General features: G+C 46.9%; 1 protein-coding gene across 9 annotated transcripts in view; it reads left to right on the top strand.

The window, feature by feature from the left end:
- Positions 1-24,435, top strand: part of ros1 (c-ros oncogene 1, receptor tyrosine kinase) — a 335,442-nt gene that overhangs the window by 211,089 nt on the left and 99,918 nt on the right. The window contains exon 43 of one of the 9 annotated variants that reach the window (XM_038801723.1): positions 3,681-3,895. The exons of the other annotated variants lie outside the window; for them this stretch is intronic. Coding sequence (XP_038657651.1) covers positions 3,681-3,774 — 94 coding nt within the window. The 3' untranslated portion in view covers positions 3,775-3,895. Of the gene's footprint in view, positions 1-3,680; positions 3,896-24,435 lie in introns of those variants that run through there. 9 annotated transcript variants of the gene reach the window in all.

Below are 24,435 nucleotides of genomic sequence, written 5' to 3'. Positions count from 1 at the left end.
GTGGATACGTGTTAGTCACACTCACTGGGTAACATTGAAGAAAAGGAACTTTACCTTATTCAGGACGGCATAATACTCCAAATTCCTATTTTCATTCATTTTGTGATGCTGTCATGGGATGTGGGCCTTACTGTTCAGGCCAACAGTTGCCCCAAGTGTCTTGATAAGGTGATGCCTTCTTTAACCGCTGCAATCAGTGAGCTGTGCTGTCAGGAAAGAAACTGCTGGATTCTCACCCAGCCACAATCAAGGGACAGATATGGGGTTGTGGAGTAGAGGGACTATCAGTTGGTGCTCATATTCCCCTGCACCAACTGCCCTCTCCCATTTAGCATGTAAAGCTCACAGGTTTGGAAGGTAATATCAAAGGAGTTCTGATGAGTTGCTGCAATGCACCTTGTTCGCTGCTGTCAGTTTATGTCGGTGTCGGGGGGACTGAACATTGAAGGTGGTGGATGGGGTGCCAATTAAATGAGCTGCTTTGTTCTGTCCAGCTTGTTCAGTCTATTTGGAGCTGTGCTAATGCAGGCAGCTGGTGAATACTCCGTCATACTCCTGACGTGCCTTGCACATGGTGGTCAGGTCATCTAACGTCACTCATCATCCAGCAGGCATCATACCCCATCATCCAGGAAGGGAATCCCATCAAGGAGGCCTGAGCCCCAATGAATGGCTGTCCTATTTCTTTTTTTGAAAGTAAAAAAACCGACCGGCATGGCTCCCAAATGCAACAACATCAACATCTGCTATCTTGTCTCTGTCCTTTAAAAGCTGACGAGGATCTGACGGCAACCCCCCACCCACCCAAAACCTCCCCCACTTGTCATTGTGCACTCAATCACTCAATTTTGGAGGGCCCCATAAAATCAGCTTGCCTTTCAATTGCTCATTTTGAAATCATGAGCACTGTCCCCCACAGGGATTACTGTATGTGGCTCGTTAAGTTGTGTCCTGCCATGTTTGTCAGGGGCCCAACCCATCACCATCACTGTCTGTTTCTGGTCCATAAGGTCCTGATCCATGTGTGCAACACTTCATAATTCAGTTGTTCACACTAAATTTCTCACCATTCAACTTGGTGCACTGCTCAAATAGCCCATGGAGTAACTCCGGCCAGCCAAAAGTCCCCAAAACAGTGCAGGATGTGAGATGATTGATCAATGAAAAGCAGTTCTTTCCTGTGTCCAAACCTTTGCCTGGATAGCCACTGAGCTTTGAGTTGTCAATATTGTGAAGAAAGAATGTGATTGAGTACTTTGGCTCCACAGCTATGTAGCAAAATTTGTTATGGCTGGTTATTATAAGTTAGAAATTCAAACCTTTCCAACTTCTGGCCGCTGTCCTGAAAGCTTTTAAAACAGGCAGTGATATTGTCTCTATTGGGATTCCTGTATTACGTAGAACCTGCAATACAAAATGGACATAGGAAGAAACATCTAACAATGGTATGGATTTGAAGCATCCTTTTGAACCACCCAAATAGACAAACTCTGTGAAAATATCCATAATTTTATAGCTTCCCTTTGAATTTGATTATAGTACACACACTGCTTATGCTGTGGTCTGGATGCGGCAGGGACTATAAAGTGGGGACGAAAAAATGTTAAGGCTGAAATGAGCAATTGAAGCAATAAGGACAACAGCAGTAAAAAGGCCAGAGAGGAAAGCCAGCAAGGAGTTGCAATGAGGGCATGAATAGGGCAGGAGGATTGATTTGCAGACTTCTGTTCCTAATGTGGGAAATGATTTGCAGAATTCTGTTCCTAATGTGGGAGATGATGTTGATTCTGCTTCCAAGGCTCTCGCAAAGCAGGACGCCCATTAGTTACATTAAACACAATTTTGGCAGCAGATTCATTGCTTCTGTACTTTCTTCTCTTGTGCAATTTGCAGAAAAAAAACTAATCGGACAGTAGAGTGAGGGGTAAAGATATATTTGCTCGAAATCTGATCCAATTGCACGCAAAACTTAATCTCTGCAAATAAGTTAATATGCAAGAAAGTGGTAATAGCAGAGAATGCACTAATAAGCAATCTTGTCAGTGTTTTGTGCATCACTGATCATTCCCATCTTCATAAGTGATTAGCACTGTTGCTTCACAGCTCCAGGATCCTAGGTTTGATTCCCGGCTTGCTTCACTGTCTGTGTCGAGTCTGCACGTTCACCCCGTGTCTGCGTGGGTTTCCTCCGGGTGCTCCGGTTTCCTCCCACAAGACCCGAAAGTAGTGCCTGTTTGGTGAATTGGACATTCTGAATTTTCCCTCAGTCTACCCAAACAGGCGCCGGAATATGGCGACTAGGGGATTTTCACAGTAACTTCATTGCAGTGTTAATGTAAACCCACTTGTGAAAATAAAGATTATTATTATTATAAACCTGATGAATGCAAATTAACAAGATTATTTTTTTAGATGTCACGTATTAAGACATTTTTAAGATCTGAACTGTGCTGGAGACAATACAGTACGTATCAGATGAAGGGATACAGTGCTCGCTTCAGAACACAACCTGAAAATTGCGTTCAGTTCTGTGCACTGTGGCCTAAGAGATATTCACGCTCTAAAGGAATTTCAAAGAACAATCAGATTGATCTTTGTTGTCAGAGAATTGAGGTGTGAGGAAAGACTGGAAAGAATTGTGCTTTTTAGCTTCAGACAGAAGTGACTGAGAAATCTTCTTTGGTGATCACTCACTAATGATTATTATTGTCCACCTAAGAAACACTGGACGGGGCGGGCAACTCCGTCGGGAAGGAGTGGCGTTAACCACTCCAGCGTTGGGCCGCCCCAAAGGTGCAGAATCCTCCACACCTTCATGACCTAGGCCGGTCCTGGAGTGGTTTGCGCCGTGCTGGCCGGCGGGGAAGGGGCTTGGCGCCACGCCAACTGGCGCCAAAGGGCCTCTGCCGGCCGGCGCGAGTTGGCACATGCACGGGAGCATCAGCGTGTGCTGGCGTCATCCCAGCGCATGCACAGATGGCTTTGTCTCCGCACCGGCAATGGTGGTCCGCTACAGCCACTGGTGCGGAAGAATAGAGTGCCCCAATGGCACAGGACCGCCTGCGGATTGGTGGGCCCCGATCGCGGGCCAGGCCACCATGGGGGCACCTCCCGGGACCAGATACCCCCTTCCCGAGAACCCCGGAGCCCGCCTGCACCGCCAGGTCCTGCCGGTAAGGACCTACTCTAATTTACGCCGGCGGGACCGGCAAAAAACGGGCGGCCACTCGGGCCATCGCAGGCCGGAGAATTGCCGGCGTGGGGGGGGAGAGGCTGCTGCCAGCGGTTGCCGACCGGTGCGCTGCGATTCCCTCTCCCGCCAAATCCCCTGGCGGGGGGTCGGAGAATCCCGTCCTCTGTGTCACTGGTCATAGGTGCTGCGGGTTCTTGTGTGGCTGATGAGTCCGATCCTAGACCTGCATCTGTTGAAATGATAAATCAGGAGCATTACTACACATCAAACTGACAATGAGACAAGAATTCAAACCAGCAGATGGTGACTTAGGACTGAAGTCACGAGGTTCTCCACATACAAAATCATTTAGACGTAGAATAGTTTACAGGGTAGTCTAGTAGATCACATACTCTCAAATTGTTTAAGTAATGTCTTTTAGACGTTTAGCTGCTGTTGTATAAAGGTTCTGCTCTTTTTCACCAACACCTTTATTTTACTTTAACAGACTCTGCACAAAACTCTATCATCACATCACCTGCCATAAAGACCACCTGAAGCCTCTTTACAGATTAGTGTCAATTATTGGATACTTAACATAAATGAGACAACTAATTGGAATGTCTCTCACCCATTCCTTAACAATGTTTTGCATACTGTAACGTGTTGGGTGGATCAGCTACAATGTGCTGATGACCTTCCTCGTCAATATGTATTTTGTAAATAAATTATGATATGTTGCAACTTTTTGAATTCCTCATTCTCTCTGCTGCTTGACTTAAAGATTCATGTCCATTAAGCATCCATGGATCAAAATGATAAAGGCAAAAAATAAAATAAGGGGAAATAAGGGAATCGCTAGCAGGGACCCTTACAGTAAGCAGTTCGGTATTTTACCGTGTAAAATCCTCTTTAGCTGCTTTAAGAACTTTATAATGGTTGTACTAATGATCAGGCAAAAACATCTCAATACTCCTTTCTGGTCAGTTCACAAATTCTTTTCAAATAATTTTGCTTTTCATTTTCCTATTCAGCATGAACTTTGTTTCGTTCTTTGAGGACTTTCTCAGCAAGAACAATAGCTTTGCCATTCAAATATTTTATTTTATGTTCAAGAACACACATCTTTTGTTGCTGCTCTCGAGCAAATTCCTCAACAGTGTGACTTATTAGTTGCACAGGAGCCATTCTGGCACATCTGACGGAAAATTTCCAAGTGCCATTTCATGCGGATTTGGCTGGTAGTTTCCCCGTGGCTCTGCCGGCGAGTTCCCCACCGCTATCTAGCCACACTTTGTCCCTGGGGCGTTTCTCTCCAGGCTAGCCCACACTTGTATTTATCAATGGGGAGCTGAACTCACTGGCCAGACTGGCTCCTCAGAGGTCGGGCCACCATTTCGAACAGGTGCCCTGATCTCGAACTGAGCTTGAGGGTCCACATACCCGCTACCCATGGGCAATGTCACCCCCACACACATTGGCATTACCCCCCTCCCCCCCACCCCAAAGTGAGGACACCCCGCTATGAGGTTGCTGATGGCACCCCTTTTGAGGCCTACCCACACCCCACCACTTCCAGGCCTCACCACTTCCAGGACACCCACTCTTCACCCCCTCTCCAACTCTCCGGAGGCTCTTTCATACCCGCACTTCACCCCCTCACCCTTCATACCTTCTTCACCCCTCTGTTCATGGGCATGGCCTCCCTCAGGCCCTGACCCTTGGCAGTGCCACCCAGGCACCTTGGCATTGCCACCCCGACGGTGCACCTGCCAGCCTGGCTGTGCCACATTGGCGTCTTGGCACCCCCATTCGGGCAGGACATGGCTGATAAATCGCAAACTCTGTTATAAGTAGCGATTACCTTTGTTTCACCATTAGCTTTTAGTACTGTTGCTATCGACTTTGCCATCTCTTGATCGGGTTTTGCCTGAATGTTTCGTTCAGCTTAAATTTGTCTCCAATTGACATTAACTCTATGTTGTCAATTCGATGCTGAAATGTCCTTTCAATATTAGCAGGGTGAGCTTCTGATTCTTTTGCCTCATCAGAACACTAGTTTGACTCAGCTGGGATATTGGGTGCCACACTATAGGAAGGATGTGAACATGTTGGAGAGAGTGCAGAAGAGGTTTACAAGAATGGTTCCAGGAATCAGAATCTTCAGTTATGAGGGTAGATTGGAGAGGTTGGGACAGTTCTCCTTGGAGAGAAGAAGTCAAGAGGAAATTTGATAGAGATGTTCAAAAGCATGAGGGGGCTGGACAGAGTTGATAAGGAGAATCTGCTCCCGCTCGTAAAAAGATCAAGAACACGTAGGCATTGATTTATAAAGATTTGCAAGGAAGCAAATGTGATGTGAGAAAAATCTTCTCACACAATGGATGGTCTGGAATGAACTTCTTGTAAGTGTAGTGGTGGTAGGTTCAATTGAGGTATTCAAGAGGGGCAGTAGATGATTACTTGAATAGAAACAATGTGCAGGGGAAAAGGCAGGTGGGTGGCACTAAGTCATGATGCCCGTTTGGAGAGCCACTGCAGAAACGATGGGCCAAATGTCCTCGTTCTGCGCCGTAACAATTCTGTGATTTGGTGATTCAATTGTAACAATTATTTCCATCGCCAGATTACAGAAGGACGTGGATTTTGCTACCTCGCTTGATTTCCTTTGTACATTTTCAGTTTTAACTGCTTCGCTACGTATTTCTGAAATCACTGGAAATGCCTTTAACCCAGCCAAGTCATTTCCTAATAGAAAATCAAAACCTCTATCAGGTAACGTAGGCACAACCCTTTGCAATTGCAAGGCTTTAAATTAAACCAGATTTTAAATTAACTCTATACAATGGAACGGATAAACAACTTTCATCAATATCCTGTATCAATACATTTTTAGTTTGTAAATTTTCTGGAAGGAAATTACATCTGTGATTGGGCTGCCATATCTCGTAAATAACTGACTGATTTGTTTGATATACCAGAGGGAAATGAGGCACAAAACTTCACAATTTTGTATGTTCTGCTTTTGTATCCACTTCAAAGCTTCTGGTTTAATACAAGCTGCATCGACTGATGCAGCATTTTCTGGAGAAACCCAATACAATCCTACAAATATGTTTCTTTTAATTTCTAGCAGTTCACTTTTACTTGCCCTTTTACGAGACCCCTTGGGGATGAGCGATCATAATATGATAGAATTTTTTATCAAGATGAAGAGTGAAGTAGTTTATTCGGAGACTCGGGTGCTGAATCTTAATAAAGGGAACTATGAGGATATGAGACGTGAGTTGGCCTTGATAGATTGGGGAGAGTTACTTAAAGGGATGACAATGGATAGACAATGGCAAAAATTCAAGGAACGCATGGAGGAACTACAGCAACTGTTCATTCCTGTCTGGCACAAAAGCAGAGGGGGTAAGAGGGCCAATCCATGGCTAACAAAGGAAATTAGAAATAGCATCCAATCCAAGGAAGAAACATACAGATTGGCCAAGAAACATAATAGGTCTGAGGATTGGGAGTAGTTTAGAAATCAGCAAAAAACAACAAAGGGATTGATTAAGAAGGGGAAAGTACAGTACGAAAGGAAGCTTGAAGGGAACATAAAGACGGACACTAAGAGTTTCTACAGATATGTGAAGAGAAAGAGATTGGTTAAGAGAAATGTCGGCCCACTGCAGACAGGAATAGGGGAATTTATAATAAGGGACAAAGAAATGGCTGAGCAATTGAAAACATACTTTGATTCTGTATTCACAAATGAGGACACAAATCAGGGCCGGGATTCTCCCCTACCCGGCGGGGCGGGGGGTCCCGGCGTACCGGAGTGGCGAGAACCACTCCAGCGTCGGGCCTCCTCAAAGGTGTGGAATTCTCCGCACCTTTAGGAGATAGGGTCACGCCTGAGTGGCTTCCGCTCAGCCGACCGGCGCGACGGCTTTTGGCGCCCCGCCAGTCGGCGCGAACGGCTGGCCGAAAGGTCTTCACCGGCCGGCGTGAGTCCATGCATGAGCCGGAGTATCATCGGCCGCTGACGTCACCCCGGCGCATGCGCGGTGGAGGGGGGTCTCTCCCGCCTCCGCCATGATGGAGGCCGTGGCGGCGGCGGAAGAAAATGAGTGCTCCCCACAGCACAGGCCCGCCTGCCGATCAGTGGGACTCGATCGTGGGCCAGGCCACCATGAGCGCACCCCCCGGGGTCAGATCGGCCCGCGCCTCCCCCCCCCCCCCCAGGACCCCGGGGCCTGCTTGCGCCACCTGCTCCCGCCGGCACCAGAGGTGGTTTAATCCACGCCGGCTGGAGAATTCCGCCCCAGATCACAGAAATGTTGGAGAATGAAAGGTTTAGTGAGAGGGAAGAACTGAGGGAGATCAACATTAGTCGGGAAATGATGCTGGGAAAACTGATGGGATTGAAGGCGGATAAATCCCCAGGGCCTGAGAATCTGCATCCTAGAGTGCTTAAGGAGGTGACTCTGGAAATAGTGGATGCATTGGTGGTCACCTTCCTAGATTCTATAGACTTTGGAACTGTCCCTGCAGATTGGACGGTAGCTCACGCCACTCTGATATTCAAAAAGGGAGGTAGAGAGAAAGCAGGGAATTATAGACCAGTAAGCCTAACATCAGTAGTGGGGAAAATGCTTGAATCCATTATCAAGGACTTTACAGAGGAACGTTTAGAAAGCAGGGCAGGATCAGTAAGAGTCAGCGTGGATTTATGAAGGGAAAATCATGCTTGACAAATCTGTTGGAATTCTCGGAAGAGGTAACCAGTACAGTCGACAAGGGGGAGCCCTTCGATGTGGTATATTTGGACGTTCAGAAGACGTTTGACAAAGTCCCGCATAAGAGATTATTGTGAAAAATTAAAGCACATGGGATTGGGGGAAATGTATTGAGGTGGATAGAAAACTAGTTGGCAGAGAGGAAACAAAGAGTAGGGATTAATGGGTCCTTTTCAAATTGGCAGTCAGTAACCAGTGGGGTACCACAGGGATCGGTGCTGGGACCCCAACTATTCACAATATATATTAATGCTTTGGATGACGGAACAAAATGTAACATTTTAAAGTTTGCAAATGATGCCAAATTAGGTGGGAGGGTGAATTGTGACGAGGATGCAGGGATCCTACAGCAAGATCTGGACAGGTTCGGCAAGTGGGCTAACCAATGGCAGATGCAGTATAATTTGGATAAGTGTGAGGTTATTCATTTTGGAAGCAAAAACAGAAAGACAGACTGGGTGTTCTTGTGCACCATTCGCTGAAGGTAAACATGTAGGTGCAGCAGGCGGTAAAGAAGGCTAATGGGATGTTGGCCTTCATTTCAAGAGGTTTCGAGTATAGAAGCAGGGATGTGTTGCTGCAATTGTACAGGGCCTTGGTAAGGCCACACCTGGAGTATGGTGTGCAGTTTTGGTCTCCTTCTCTGAGGAAGGATGTTCTTGCTCTCGAGGGAGTGCAGCAAAGGTTTACCAGATTGATTCCAAGGATGGCGGGCTGTCATATGAGGAGAGATTGACTAGGTTGGGATTGTTCTCGCTGGAGTTCAGAAGAATGAGGGGGGATCTCATAGAGACTTATAAAATTCTAACGGGACTAGACAGTGTAGATGCAGGGAAGATGTTACCAATGATGGGTGTGTCCAGAACCAGGGGTCACAGCCTGAGGATTCAGGGTAAACCATTTCAGACAGAGATAAGGAGACATTTCTTCACACAAAGAGTGGTGAGCCTGTGGAATTCATTACCACAGGAAGTAGTTGATGCAAAAACTTTGAATAGTCAAGAGGCGGCTAGATATAGCACTTGGGGAGAATGGGATCAAAGGCTATGGGGAGAAAGCAGGATTAGGCTATTGAGTTTGATGATCAGCCATGATCGTGATGAATGGCGGAGCAGGCTCGAAGGGCCAAAAGGCCTCCTCCTACTCCTATCTTCTATGTATCTATGTACATGCCCTCTCGTGACAAAAATGAAATATTGGTCCCCTTGAATCATACACATCCTCCATATTGCCATCTCTGAGGGATATCTGTCTTTTCATGTTTGCTATCATCCTTACTATAACTAGAGTTCTGTTCATTATCAGACTTTTTGGGCGCGATTTAATGAATGAAAATGACAGAGTCCCGTTTTGGGCATGAATAGCGGGGTGTTTCTCGGAGCCTGTGGTCCCAAGTATGACCCCGGTATTAAACGGGACTTTATTTTTTTGAGGTCTTCTGTGGCCAACGCCCCACCGAGGCTGCACTTAACATTCATTTACTGCACTGACAAGCTGAGAAAGAGATTGGGGAGCTATTTATCCAACACCCCCCCCCCCCCCACCTCCAGATGCCCCCAGAACCCCAACTTACCAACTAGAGGTCCTTGAGCCCAGCTCACCCCACCTCATAAGGGCAGGGCACCACTGAGCCCGAGTCCTAGCGTGGGCAATCTGGCATCTTGGCACTGCCAGCCTGGCACCCTGGCAGTGCCTCCTGGGCATCCTGTCAGTGTGGCGGTGCCAGGGAGGCACTGCCACGGTGCCTGGGAGGCAGTGTCAAGGTTCCAGGCTGGCGGTGCTTGGGTGACACCCTGACCAGCCCGACCACCCAGGGGCCACCGATCTCCTGGGTGACTCCCCAAGTGCCATTACGCCTGGTCCAGGTTTGTGGAAACCAGTGCAAAACGGCACCATGGTGGGCAGTCAATCCCGGGCCTTGGGAACCATTTGACAAGGGACACTATTTTATTAGCAACATTTCTGTAATGTTTTCACAATCTTGTTCAACCATCATAGACCTACGGCGCCACTCACATATAATGTAATTTTCTGGAGCAAATTCCACAAAAGTGTGACTTTGTTTCCTACTTAAATTTCTAAACTTCTGCCTATAAGCCTCTGGCATTAATTCATAGGCATTGTGAACAGCAACTTTCAGTGTATCATAATTACCAGATTGACTAGTACACATCGAACACCTTCCCCACAAGCACACCCTGGAATAACATTACCTGACTTTCTTTTCAGCATTGCAGCCTTGTAACAATTCTCTCAGTGACACTCAATACATTTCAACCATTTCCTCGTTGAATTCAGGCAACTGGGGGAATATTCCTTGCCAAATGAAAACCAGGAGTTAAATGTGACTCATTATCAAGTTTTCCTGACACGCTCTGATTGTGTAATCTAAGCTTTTCTTTTCTGAGATCAAGTTTCTTCACAATTTCTCCCTGGAATTCAAGGTTTTCCATTTCTAATTTTTCTTTTCCTCTTTCTCTTTGGTATTTAGGGGACGCAATTTAATGGAAATGAAACAGAGTCCCATGTCGGACACGTTTGGCCAGGTATTGCGCTGAGAACCACCCGCTATTAAATGGTATTCTGCATAATTTCTGGACCTCAGTGAGGAAAACCCCACTGAGGCCACACTTAGTCCCATTTCCAACACTAACGATCTCCGCTCGCCATTTTTAAATGGCGTCTCGATCTCTGAACCCCCCACCGTGGCCTATTGACCAACCCCCAACACCCCAACTTAGCAATAAGGGGATTCTTGAGCCCCTCCCACCCCACATCATAAGGGCAGGGCACCCCGGGCCCGATCCCCAGCAAGGTCAATATGCCACCCAGGCACCAGCCTGGCATCTTACAGTCCCCCTGCCAGCTTGGCCATTCCACCTGAACACCCTAGCAGTATTGGGTGGCACCTGGATGGAACTGGTGCCCAGGTGGTGGTCCAAGTTGGTGGAGATGAGTGCTAAACGGTGCTCACTCAGGGTCTCCAGGGCATGGGGGTTAGATCCCATGTTTTGGATAATTCCAGCGAGAGCATGTTCAAGTGAGCCTGACTGCAAATCTGGATCCCAACCTCAATGGAGCTGTCAATCAAGTTGCTTTTAAATGGTAATGGACCATGAATTTGAATGTAAATAATGCTGTTCGAAGCTTTTAGACTTCTCAGCCTGCCCAGAGGCTTGGAAAATATGAAGGGCAATTAAATTGTCTGTAAATAAAAAAGCACTTCAAAGATTTGCAACACATCAGAGGGAAGACTGAACACGGTAGCATTGTGGATAGCACAAATGCTTCACAGCTCCAGGGTCCCAGGTTCGATTCGGCTTGGGTCACTGTCTGTGCGGAGTCTGCACATCCTCCCCATGTGTGCGTGGGTTTCCTCCGGGTGCTTCGGTTTCCTCCCACAGTCCAAAGATGTGCAGGCTAGGTGGGTTGGCCATGATAAATTGCCCTTAGCGTCCAAAATTGCCCTTAGTGTTGGGTGGGGTTACTGGGTTATGGGGATAGGGTGGAAGTGTTGACCTTGGGTAGGGTGCTCTTTCCAAGAGTCGGTGCAGTCTCGATGGGCTGAATGGCCTCCTTCTGCACTGTAAATTCTATGAATTCTATGAAACCTTCATCTGACAGATCTTTGAACTTGGCATGTTGGGAGAGACATCAAAGTGTTCCTACACATCAAATCAAAGGTTTTTAACTACAATTTGACATGCTGAAAGACAGCTTCATGATTTTCAAAGCTACAGAAGGAAGACCTGTCACATGACCCTCATCCTGGGAAAGAGCCCCGACCTGAGCCCCTCCAGCCCAGCCCAACCTTCCTGACCTTCACTTCCCCTGAAGGATGCCCCTCGGCACACTAGAGGTAAGTGTAGAGCAGGTACCCGCCCCCCTCAGAGTTCATGGCGCCTGGTCCCCGCTTGTCAGGACCAGGAGAGATTGGTGGCCATGGGACTTCCAGCTAGAGGGGCAGGAGCATACTGGGAGACCAGAGCATCTGGCCTCAAACTTTAAATTATATTTAAATGCATGTAAGTCAGTGGGCAAGAACCTGACTGGGCCAGGCCCAGTAGGCTGGGAGACTTAAAATGGGTTTGATGTCCAGCGACAATCCCGATTTGGCCCTCGCACCCAATTTAACGGGCCATCGTGAATCCTGGCTGAGGACAGTGGCCCTGGAGAATCACCTCCATAATCCTGTATTTAAAATTCCCAAGCTTCTATTGGTGTTAGCAATATCTCTCCTCACTGTCCCACCAGGGTGAATCCTCCAGTGCCTATTTGAACAAAGTCAATTCACTCAACATTCCGAGCAAAATCAAATGGACTTCCAGTAGCAAGGTTTCCTCTGGTGATTCTGCATCTTTAACTCTTCACAAGCTTCATATTGTCAAACTGGGGATCTGTCCTCACCAATGCCGTATTTGGTGATTAACCCCAAAACAGTCCGTTTTCTCTGCTTGGCATAACAGTACTGTTGTGGGTCTTCTTTCTCAAATCCCCCTGGTAACAACCACTGTGAGTCTGTATGCAGCAAGAACAGCTGCCTCCTTTGTGTCAGGTGTTAAAGCTTGCACCTCACCTAAAGGAGATTTAGTATGAGGTCACATGGACTTGTCTCTGGAGAGATTTTGTAAGAGGCCACATTCCCCACTTCAAAGTATTTCTCTTTGCCTTGAATTTAAGGGAGATGATTTAAAAGATAGAACAGCTTGGGTTCCGCTGGAGTCAGTTAGTTCCTGACCTCATTACAACCTTGGCTCAAACATGGACAAAGATAGATAGAATAGAATAGATAGATAGAACAGTACAGCACAGAACAGGCCCTTCGGCCCTCGATGTTGTGCCGAACAATGATCACCCTACTTAAACCCACGTAACCCGTATACCCATAGCCCAACAATCCCCCCATTAACCTTACACTACGGGCAATTTAGCATGGCCAATCCACCTAACCCGCACATCTTTGGACTGTGGGAGGAAACCGGAGCACCCGGAGGAAACCCACGCACACACGGGGAGGACGTGCAGACTCCACACAGACAGTGACCCAGCCGGGAATCGAACCTGGGACCCTGGAGCTGTGAAGCATTGATGCTAACCACCATGCTACCGTGAGGCCCCCCATGCTACCGTGAGGCCCCCCATGCTACCGTGAGGCCCCAAGATCTGAATTCCAGAAGTCAAGTGAGAGTTTCTGCCTGGATTCCAGATGTCAAGTGAGAGTGACTGCCTGACAAAATTATCACGGCATCATTTGACTAAGTATGGCACCAGGGAGCCCTTGCAAAACTGGAGTCAATGGGAATCGGGGAGAAACCCTCCAATGGTTGGAGTCATATCTAGCAGAAAGGAAGATCATTGTGGTAGTTTGAGGTCAATCATCTCAGCTCCAGGACATCACTGCAGGCGTTCCTCAGGGTAGTGTCTGTTATGTCCCACATGGGACTTACGGGGTAGGAATAATTATCATCTCCGTGGTTCTCGCGGAGTACGATATTCTCCACTGAGAGGTGGGGGAAACTCCATTGAGCATTGTACGATAGGTCGGCCAGTAAGGCACCGACCAGAAAGTCTGGAATTCCCTCCCTAACTGCATTGTGGGTGTACCTACATCACATGGACTGCTGCAGTTCAAGAAAGCAGCTCATCACCACAACTTTCTCAAGGGCAACTTGGGATGGGCAATAAATGCTGACCTAGCCAGCGATGCCCACATCCCGTAAATTAATTTAAATAAAATCTAACATCCAGCAGTCGGGCAGCACAGTTACGCAGTGGTTAGCACTGCTGACCCACGGCGCCAAGGTACCAAGTTTAATCCCAGCTCTGGGTCACTGTCCGTGTGAAGTTTGCACATTCTCCCCGTGTTTGTGTGGGTTTTGCCCCCACAACACAAAGATGTGCAAGGTAGGTGCATTGGACACGCTAAATTGCCCCTTAATTGAAAAAAACAATTAAGTCTTCTAAAATTAAAAAAAATAACTTCCAGCAGTCACATCATATTCATATCTGTGTTCCTTAAAGGTTCTGTAGTTGGTAGATCCACCAAGTGTTCGTCTAGCATCTTTGTTGTTTACCTCATGGTGACTTTATATTTCATTTAGACAGCGCTTCAAACGTTCCTAAACCCAATCTGCTGCCTGTTGCAGTTAGCTGAGGAGTTTTCCTCAAACATTTTTCTCAATAGAACCTAAGGTTATAATGTTGCCCATCCCTCTATATCTACTGATTTGGATGAAGAAGATGAGTGGCGATATACATTATCGCCTGGGCAAGGTGTCCACTGCTGAACCTGACACAGCATTGCCCTGTAAAAGGGCAAGACAAGAGGATCGGCAGAAGATGAAATGAAATGAAAATGAAGACAGGCAGTAATAACTTGTAAGAATAAGATGGAAACCTGGTCCTGGGTTTTCCTCTGGGCTCACGAAAGTGCTGGTAAAATCACATTTCCAAGCGATTATTACTTTCCTGGGATTTTCATGCTTTCGCTGAAGGGGACTTTGCATAACACTTCTGGTTCTGCAAGTTTTTGAGTAAATCTACATCAGCACACTACAATAAAAAAGAAGTGCTTAGTCCTCTCGGATTGAGTTAATTTTCAATTTGAAAACACTTTGTAATTGCTTAGGAATGCATTAATATAGCCCATTAGCCACGGAACGATTTCCTCTCCATCATTCATCCTATATTTACATCTAATTTGCGGTGAATAGTCTCGCTTGCTTACAACGTTGTAGTGCAAGATGTAATTTATTGAATTTTGTGTGTGGGAACTTATTTCTACTTTGCACATTATGTTGTCATGCTTGTGCCGTTGTGAAACAGTCTCCGATTTGGCACAGTGACAGCAGAACTAATTTAGCACATCAAACTGTTCTGCAGTGTAGAAATTACTGCCAAAGGTAAATTTGGGCTGCATGTAGTCATTCTTGAGGAGAATTTGGGCTTGAGGACATGCAATACCTTGTAAAATCAGGATTTCACTCTGCTGGTGTTCAGCCGTTTTGAAAAGTAATTGTACACTGAACAGCTGGAGTAACAAAGTCTGGGATATTTACACTGTATGGCTTAGAGTTTTGTGCCAGCAGGGTTGAAGGCAGGATGCCTCATGAGAACCCAGAGAGTGGTTTTCCCACCCCCTACCCACCTACACCTGTCCCCACTTCACTTAGATTTCATAGCATTTACAGTGCAGAAGGAGGTCATTTGGCCCATTGAGTCTGCACCGGCCCTTGGAAAGAGCACCCTACTTAAGTCCACACCTACACCCTATCCCCATAACCCAGTAACCCCACCCAACCTTTCTGGACATTAAAGACAATCTAGCATGGCCAATCCACCTAACCTGCACATCTTTGGACGGTGTGAGGAACCGGAGCACTCAGAAGAAACCCATGCCGACACGGGGAGGACGTGCAAACTCCACACGGACAGTGACCCAAGCCGGGAATCGAACCTGGGACCCTGGAGCTGTGAAGCAACATTGCTAACCACTGTGCTACCAGGCCGTCCACTTTTTTAAAAAAGCTCCAAAAGTTTACAGAAAGACTTTGGTATATGGAACCTATCTTAAAACAGATTTCAAAATCTTATTACAAGAACTCTTTCCCCCCCCCAGAGTAAAATATTTCAAAAACAGTTATGTGAAAATATGCTATTTACACCCCCAAAATAAATACGTTTCTTATAATGATAAGTACAAAAGTCCCGAACAATGGAGCAGGTTTTATTGATCGGTTCTTTTTTTTTAAAGTGTCCTTTTGGGGAATTCGCCAGGGTCTCCAGACAGATTCCGAGGTGTCCGGCCCTGTGTTCACTCCCAGCGGGCTGTGACTCTGAGAAACTCCAGGGATGTTGGGCCCGAACGCTACCAAGGTCATTCCCTGGACAGGCGGGGCGACCAGCTTCGGATTAGGAGGCCCAGTGACGGAGCTGACGGCCACCGGGAGGTTGGCGTTGGCGTGGAGGGGGATGACGGAGCCGGTGTTCAGCTTCCCCGTGCAGGCTGCTGGTGGGTGGGGGAGGGCGGGGGTTTCTTAATGGACCACCTTGGCCAATCAGCAGGCCCACTGAATGTTTTACCCCCACCATCCAGAAGGCCTCTGAAACCGCAGCCCACCAACATTCCCCCCCACCATACCCATTGTGGGAGCGCTGGGCAGGGCCCCGCTTTATCTACCCAAATCCTGATCCAAAACAAAGTCCTGGAGTTGCAGGCCTCTTATTGGCTAGCAGCATTCAGGTGGAAGATGTATTCTTCCCGAAGGATGGAATTTCTGCCTCCAGCTCATTAACTGACTGCAGGGCAGAAAGCAATCCCCTTGGTAGGCTCCCATCTGAATTTTAGCCGGCGGTTGGAGGGGGTAGGGAATTCAGTCCTGAGTGATTGTACAGCTGCCTATGAAGTGTTAAGGGATCATTACTGCAGCTGTGCCATGGTATCCTGCTGTTTGATCATTATCCCGACCCAAATCTTTACTTCAGGAATCATCTTGCGCAAGAACACACCTCCAGTTCCAATCATTCATTAATATCATGAAAAATTGGGTCTTTCCTCCGTTTATTTTTCAATGAAATTAGAAATTTTGAGAAATGTTGACTGAATAAGCTGCGATAATTAAGTTTAATAGGGCTGAAATTGATTACTAATCAATCTGGATGGACTATCCGGCATCGATCTAGACACTCGGAACAACAATGGGCAAACCCAGCCCTGTCATCTTCACCGAACTGCCTGCCATAGGTGCATCTGACCATGACCATATGTAGGAGTGACCACCGCACGGTCTTCATGGAGACCAAACCCTGACTTCACATTGTGGATACTCTCCATAATGTTGTGTGGCACTACCACCATGCTAAATGGGACAGACTTCAAACAGATCTAGCAACTCAAGTCTGGGTAACCATGAGGTGCTGTGGGGCATCATCATCAGCAAAATACAACCGCACACTCAACCGCAATCCATAACATCGTGGCCCTGTGTATCTTCCACTCTACCATTACCACCAAGTCAGGGGATCAACACTGGTTCAATGAAGAGTGCAGGGGGCATGCCAGGAGCAGCACGAGGCATAACTGAAAATGTTGTGCCCACCCGGTGAAGCTACAACACAGGACTACTTGCGTGCCAAGCAGCACAAACAGCAAGTGATAGACAGACCTCAGTGATTCCACAACCAATGGATCATGTCTAAGCGCTGCCACATCCGGCCTTGAATGGTAGTGGACAATTGAACAACTCATTGGAGGATGAGGCTTGACAAATGTTCCCATCTGTAATGATGGAGGAACCAAGTACAGCAGTGCAAAAGATAAAGCTCAGGCATTTGCTACAATCTTCAGCCAAACGTTACGAGTGGATGATCCATCGCAGCCTCCTCTGAAGGACAGCAGCATGACAGATGCCAATCTTTAGCCAATTTGATTTACTCCACGTGATATCAAAAAATGGCTGAAGGCACTGGATACTGCAAAGGCTATAGGCTCTGACAATATTCTGCCAATAGTACTGAAGACTTGTGCTCCAGAACTTGCCGCACCCTTTGTCAAGCTGTTCTAGTACAGCTATAACACTGGCATCTACTCAGCAGAGTGGAAAATTGCCCAGGTGTGTCCTGTACAGAAAAAGCAGGACAAATGCAACCCAGCCAATTACCACCCATCAGTCCACCCGCCCATCAGTCTGTTCTTGATCATCAGTAAAGTGATGGAAGGGGTCATCAACAATGCAATCAAGCGATACTTGCTTAGCAATAGGTTGGGCTCCCCACTAAGATTACTCCGCTCTTGACCTCATTAGAACCTTAGTTCAAACATGAACAAAAGAGCAAGAGGTGGGGTGATAGTGACTGCCCTTGATATCAAAGCCACATTCAACTGAGTGTGGCATCAAGGAGCCCATAGCCACACTGTAGTCGATGGGAATCAGAGGGTAAACTTCCCGCTGGTTGGTGTCATACCTAGCACAAAGGAATATGGCTGTTGCTGTTGGAGGTGAGTAATCTCGTCTCGGAAATATATCACCATTCCATTTTAAAAAGTGATTTTGCTCGGTTTACTTACTTAAGGTTTAATATTCAAATTAGAATTCCCATTGCTGATCAACCTGAGCCACTTTTTCTGCTTTGACCTCAAAATGCAGGATATTAACCCATTTCTCTATCTTTCACAAATGCTGGCTGGAACAGTGGAATTAAATCTGCTAATTAAACCTAATCCATCTACTCTCTCAGCTGGATATGAAAAACCCCGTGACTCTATCTTGAAGGTGAGCAGAAGTGTTTTCATGGTGTACTTGCCATCATTTTATCCCTCAACCAACATACCAAAGCAAATGATCATCTAACTCTTTGTGGGAGCTTGCTGTGTTCAATGTTGTCTTGAATTTCCCACATTACAACAGTGACTACAACCCAAAAGTATTTCACTGGATGTGGTGAAATGTTTTGGGACATTCGGGGGTCAAGAAAGGAGTTACATAAATTCCATTTCTTTTTAACCTTAACAAACCATACAGACCAAGTGAGTGTACCCTGACAGAGTCCTGTCATTCCTTTTGTCCTGCTCTCGTCCTTGCTTACTGCCATCATTATTGCCTGTGTTTGCATGTTGTAACTTGTTGGTGGCTTCTCACTGCCAACTCTGAGCCAAGAATTGGAAATTTAGGTGTCAACTTTCGTCATAATTTGTGGTGTAGAAATGACAGACGACTGCAGTTGATTCTCCCAAAATTAGATGCCAGCATTTGTTCTAAATGAGTGACGTTTTATTCCTTTGGTTTGGTGCTATGTTCTGCTGCCTTCTGTGTGCTGATGGCGCTCAAGTGGCCATCACTACTTAGAAGTTGGTATTGAAGAGTGCAGTGAAATAACCAAGCATCGTTTGTTGCTGTCAACTTTGTCTCCAGTCTGCTCTTGGAAGTCTTCTTGAAGGCTGCACAGAGGTTTTGATGTAATCCAGCTGCTTACACCAGCTCCAGACCATTGAATGCACCAATGAGAGTCTAAATATGCAGTCCTGGAAAACCCATGCACCCCTCTTCAAATTCTATTGGCAGGCTCAATACCATTTTCAAGAGGCAACACTTTTTTAAACCACGAGATAACTGTTTTCGAGGAAATTCTGTGTGGAGTGGAGGTTACTGTGAGCGAAGAACAATTATCCCAGTCGTAATTTTTTTTTTAAATTTAGAAGTACCCAATTCATTTTTTCTCCAATTAAGGGGCAATTCAGCGTTGCCAATCCATCTACCCTGCACACCTTCGGGTTGTGTGGGGTGAGACTCAAACAGGCACGGGGAGAATGTGCAAATTCCACACGGACAGTGACCCAGGGCTGGGATCGAACCCAGGTCCTCGGCGCTGTGAGGCAGCAGTGCTAACTACTGTGCTACCGTGCCGTCCTCCCTGGTGTAAGTTAAACAACATTAGGGCACTTAAGTTTGGACGGTTACATGCCTATTAACTGCAGGAGCAATGCATGGCAGTCCTATTTTAAATTTATATATATTAGATTGATGGAGATTATAGTTTATTTTTATCCTTTCCCTGTTGGTAAAATCTACAGACAGCATGGTTTGTAGAAGCATTACTGCAATTATTGCAAGAACTCCTGCTTTCATTTCCCGATTGTCGCTTGCAGCCTGATGCCAGCTGTAATGGGTAGGCTATTTTACTGGGAACGGGTAAGATATAGAAAATGACATTATGTCCCTCCCCCCATCAAGTTTGCATGGTATTTGCTACCTGCCATATTTTCCTAACTCTATTGCATTTGTCCTCCCTGGTAATTAAAAGATGCACAGTTAAGTGTTCACGTTATCTCTGGGACCATTTAAATATGAGGGGCGGGATTCTCCAGTGGCTGACTCTGAAAGCGGAGCATGTGATTGGGTGGAGAATAATTCCACTGAATCACGATGCTCCACCTCCTCAAACGTTATTGTGACGTGTTTAGTCGCATCTGAGTTTGCATCTCATTAACAGGCCCACCCACGATGTTTCGCCTTCGACGGGCCGAGTTCCCGATGTCGCAGTCTACGTGTGTTCTCAACGGTCGTGAACCTGGCATGGTGGCTGTGGACAGAGAGAGAGGGTGTACGGACAGTGTCCAACATCCAACACCGCCATACTTTGCCGGCAGTCGTCCCATTGGCCGGGGGCTTCTTCCAGGGCCAGGGGGGAGTAGTGAGGGGTGGCCAGGAGGTGGGTTGTGGGTCGGGGTTGACAGGGACGGGGTCGAGCACAACTGGTGTCACCTTTTCGGCCGCGATCGGTGTGTTTGTGGGGGTGTATAATGTACACACGACTGCAGCTTGTCAGCCGTGCGTGTGTCCATCACGGACCCGGCAATTCACGTACTGTTTTTCATGTGTGTTCTGCGGGTGCTCCACGTGGTGCCGGTGCTAGCCCGTCACCAGTAGCTGAATTGGTGCGGGTTTGGCGCCAATTCTTCTGACGTAGAACTCCATGGATCCACCATTGGCATCAGCACTTAGACTGAGGATCGGAGAATCTAGACTCAGGATCGGAGAATCCAGCCAGAGGAGTTTGAGAGAGGGCAATGAAGGAAATAGGATGGAGAAGATCGCAATTGGTTTGAAAAAAAAAGCAGACAGACAGAAAGGTCAAAAGAAAACCTAGAAATGCAGGAAAGCTGCAATTTAAGGAGTAATAAGTGAAATGCAGGAAATCTGCAATTTAAGGAGTAATAAGTGAAAGTTTTAGTATGTGCTGAGGGTAATTTAAGGTGGTCTGGGAATCTTTTTTAGAAAAAGTATGGCCGGATTCTCCGTTCCTGAGACTAAGTGTTGACACATGGCTGCCTTGCAGGCTGCGACAATGATGTTCCGTGCCCGTCCACCCCAACCCTACGGCCCACCTCCTGGCCGCTCACCACTACTCCCCCGGCACTGGCAGAAGCCCCTCGGCCAGCAGCAGAACTGTCAGCACACAAAGGTGATGTTGAACACCGTCCATACCTTTCCCCCCTCACCAGCCACGGTGCCTGTTTCACGATACTTGAAAGCACAAGTGAGCCACGCCATCGAGAATTTCCCCCGGAGGAGGGGCAGGATTGTGGAGGTTGCGGAGAATACCGGGTCAGGCCCGCTAATGATATGCCAACAGGCTTACTGTACGTGCGGAGTGGAACGCATTGACACCGTTATCGAGGCACCGGAGAATTGTGATTTTGCGTGAACCCAGTGCCAGCCACAATTCGGCGTCAAAACTGATTCTCCGCCCAATCGCACTTCGTGATACCAGCTTCGGCCGATGAAGAGTTCTGTCCATAATGTCTCAAGTCATTGGAAAGATAGGAAGCAAGTTTCGCCGTTTCAGGGACTATGTCCCCGTGCCATTGTGAAAACTGTGGCCTTTTACACCAGAACAACTGGTGTCAAAAGGCCACATATTCACAGGCCTGCAGTGGGCTAGCAGGGTGCCGTTGTGAGTCTCCCAGCTCCAGCTGTCATACGGCCCCCCACACTTCCGGGTCAGAGGCCACGCATGTGTACGATGGCTGCCCCCAGCGACCGTGCCGTGCACCATGGCGGACTCAGACCACGGAGCTGGACTACGCAAATAGTGCCCCCTGATCGGCGGCACACCCGACCCGGACTGGCCGCTCAAAAGTACCCTGGTCCTGCATGAAGCTCACCCTGCCCTCCGATCGGCCCGCCCGGTCCCGATTCCATGCATGGAACTGGATTCTCCGCCCTGGCGCCAGACGCGATTTCAGCGTCGGGGTGCGGAGAATCTAGCCCAGGGATTCCATCATGCATGTTGTGGCAGTAATGATACTCGGTGCAGCTACAAATCCTTTAATTTGCCTGTCCTTTGTGTGTTTGGACAATCAGACATCAGAAATGCAACTGTGCAACAATGCCAATTCAGCTAATAGTTGGTTTCTGGATGACCTGTTCCAACTCAGCTTGCTAGAAGAATGTTGTGGGGAGAGATCTTTATTAGGTTACCAAAAAATGACCCAGGAAACGGAGCAGAGAATGAGATTTTTAAAAGAATGTTTTTCAGACTTTTCCCCCATCACCACTTGGGGGTCTCTTGCCATGTACCAAACCTTTACCGAGAGCACATTCAAAGCAACTTATTTCCAGACGTGCTGTTATTTTGCTGAAGGCAATTGACAGAGATATGGAAAGCCAACCTGTCTGTTGTCCTGTTTCTTCCTCTGTTTCATTGAGACTTTTCTGACAGACTGTCTCTAGAATATACTCCCCTAGCCCTGGGAAGCGAGCCATGAGTGTGTAGCCATCTCCATTAATTAGTGTGGGGATGGAGGGCACCCATCTGTTTTCTGAAAATGGTAGAGTAGTCCTCATGCTCGTCTAATATGTTGTTCATTAATGGTTTAAAATCTAAATGAGAAAACCCTTGTTGCTGATTTGAGTTGACGTATAATGGCTTTTTGGGACTGTTGAAAAAGAGTTCAAAAGAGGTTTCCACTGAAATTACAAGTATGGATACACAAAGGATCAATTTACAACATATCAACTTATAATACTGGTTTAGTTTTATTTTTCCCCAACTGTGCTCTTTTCATATATCTTCAGTCCATTTCTAATATATCTGTGACATTGGGCAGAATGTTCCCATTTCCTGGCAGAGTGGTGAAGAGAGCAGGTAAAAGTGTTAAAGACACAAGCCCCAACTGCAGCTTTCTCTGTCATATTATTTGGCACTTGGCCAAAATAAACGAAGGGACAATGACAGCACCTTGATACAAAAAATAAAAATAGAAGCCCACCCCCCCTCACCCCTGAAGACTCCCCCCTCCCCACTCCCACGGAACACCCTCACGCAACAGCACTCTCCCCAAGCCCGTCCCCAATGGAAACCCTCCGGCAGTGCCTGAGCATGGGTCCGGGTCCGTCCCCGAGCGATGAACTCTGGTGGGCTCTGCTCACTAGGTGCATACCGTGGGAGACCTGTCGTGATTCACGTCGGCATGAAGGAACGCCGAGATGAGTGGGTTACATAATGGGGTGGGGAGGGAGAGGATTATCAGGTGTAGAGGAGGCCTAATGATCAGATGTAAACGTGTTCTAATGGGGATTCTGACGTTGAACAATGGCATTCCCGTCATGTCATTGGCTGGGTACGAGGACAATCTCCATGTGAAATCCCACCAGCGTAAATCATGTTTTGGGACTCTCGTGGGATTTTCTGCTCCTGCCACCGATCCTAGCCCCCCAAAAAAAAATCACCCTGGATCTTAAATCTGAAGAATGGAAATTATGAAGTCATGAGGGGAAATTTGGCTATGGTGGATTCGGAATTTTGCAGTAGACAGGCACTGGTTAGTATTTAAAGAAATACCACACATTCTGCAACAGATATACATTCTTCTTGGGCACAAACACCCAAGGGAAAGGTAAATCAAGAATGGTTAACAAAAAAAGGAAATGATTGCATTACATTCAAGGAAATGGCTTATAAGGATGCCAGAAAAAGTGATAAGTCTGAAGACTGGATGCAAGTTAGAAACTTACAAAGGAGGAACAAGAAACTGATTAAGAGAAGGAAGAGAAAGTATGAATGCAAACTAGCGAGGAACATTAAGACCAGGACAAATGTGGGCCCATTACATGTGGGGCAGGCAATTTTATATTGGAGAACTAGGACAGGCAGAGAGGCTAAGCAGTTACTTTGCATCTGTCTTCGTCGAAGAAGATGCAGAAAATCTCCCAGAAATGCTTGGGAACCAAGAAGCTTATGAAACTGAGGAACCAAAATAAAATAGTTTTAGTGTGGAGATAGTACTTGAAAAGTTAACTAGATTGACGATTGATAAATCCCTGGACCAGATGCGCCTCACCACAGAGTGTTGAAGGAGGTGACTAGAGAGATGATGGATGCACGAGTGGTTGTCTTTCAAAAAAGGCACCCAACATCATTGACTTACCATTAAGGAAAGCAGATCGACCAGCTGAAAATGAAGATGGATCTGCGGGAGCACTCTGAGACTAGAAGATGGATCTTTTCTAGGTCGCTGAATCTGGAAGGTACACCTGCAGCTGCTCCCGCACCCACTGCTGTGGTGTCCGGGGTCCAGAGTTATGGGCGGCCTCCATCCTGAACTCCATAGGCAACTCCAGGCATTGTTTAGGTAAAGCCTTGTTCTGAAAGCCTGTTCCTTCCACCACAGAGATGCTGTTTTGACTGTAAAGAGCTCAGTTGAATAGGCTGATGCAAAACTGCGAAACCGGGCCGTCAAAAGGAGTTGTTTTCAAGTGGAAGTGAATTTGAATGGCTTAAATGAAAGCCCACTGCTTGCTACTGAAGTTCCTTCCATTCTTAAGCTTGACTTATTTTGTGCATTTGCTCATACCTTTGAAACGCTGAATTACATCAGTGTCATCTATGTGTATGCTCTGCAGACATCTTTAGTACACTGGGAACTGTTGTGGTTGGTCTGAGAGAGTAAGTCTCATTCAGCTTGGGGAGGAATGG

This window comes from Scyliorhinus canicula, chromosome 7 (assembly GCF_902713615.1).
Source record: "Scyliorhinus canicula chromosome 7, sScyCan1.1, whole genome shotgun sequence".
Taxonomy (NCBI): Eukaryota; Metazoa; Chordata; class Chondrichthyes; order Carcharhiniformes; family Scyliorhinidae; genus Scyliorhinus; species Scyliorhinus canicula.
The sequence above is the reverse complement of the archived record's forward strand: the minus strand, read 5'-3'. Positions and strand labels throughout refer to the sequence as shown.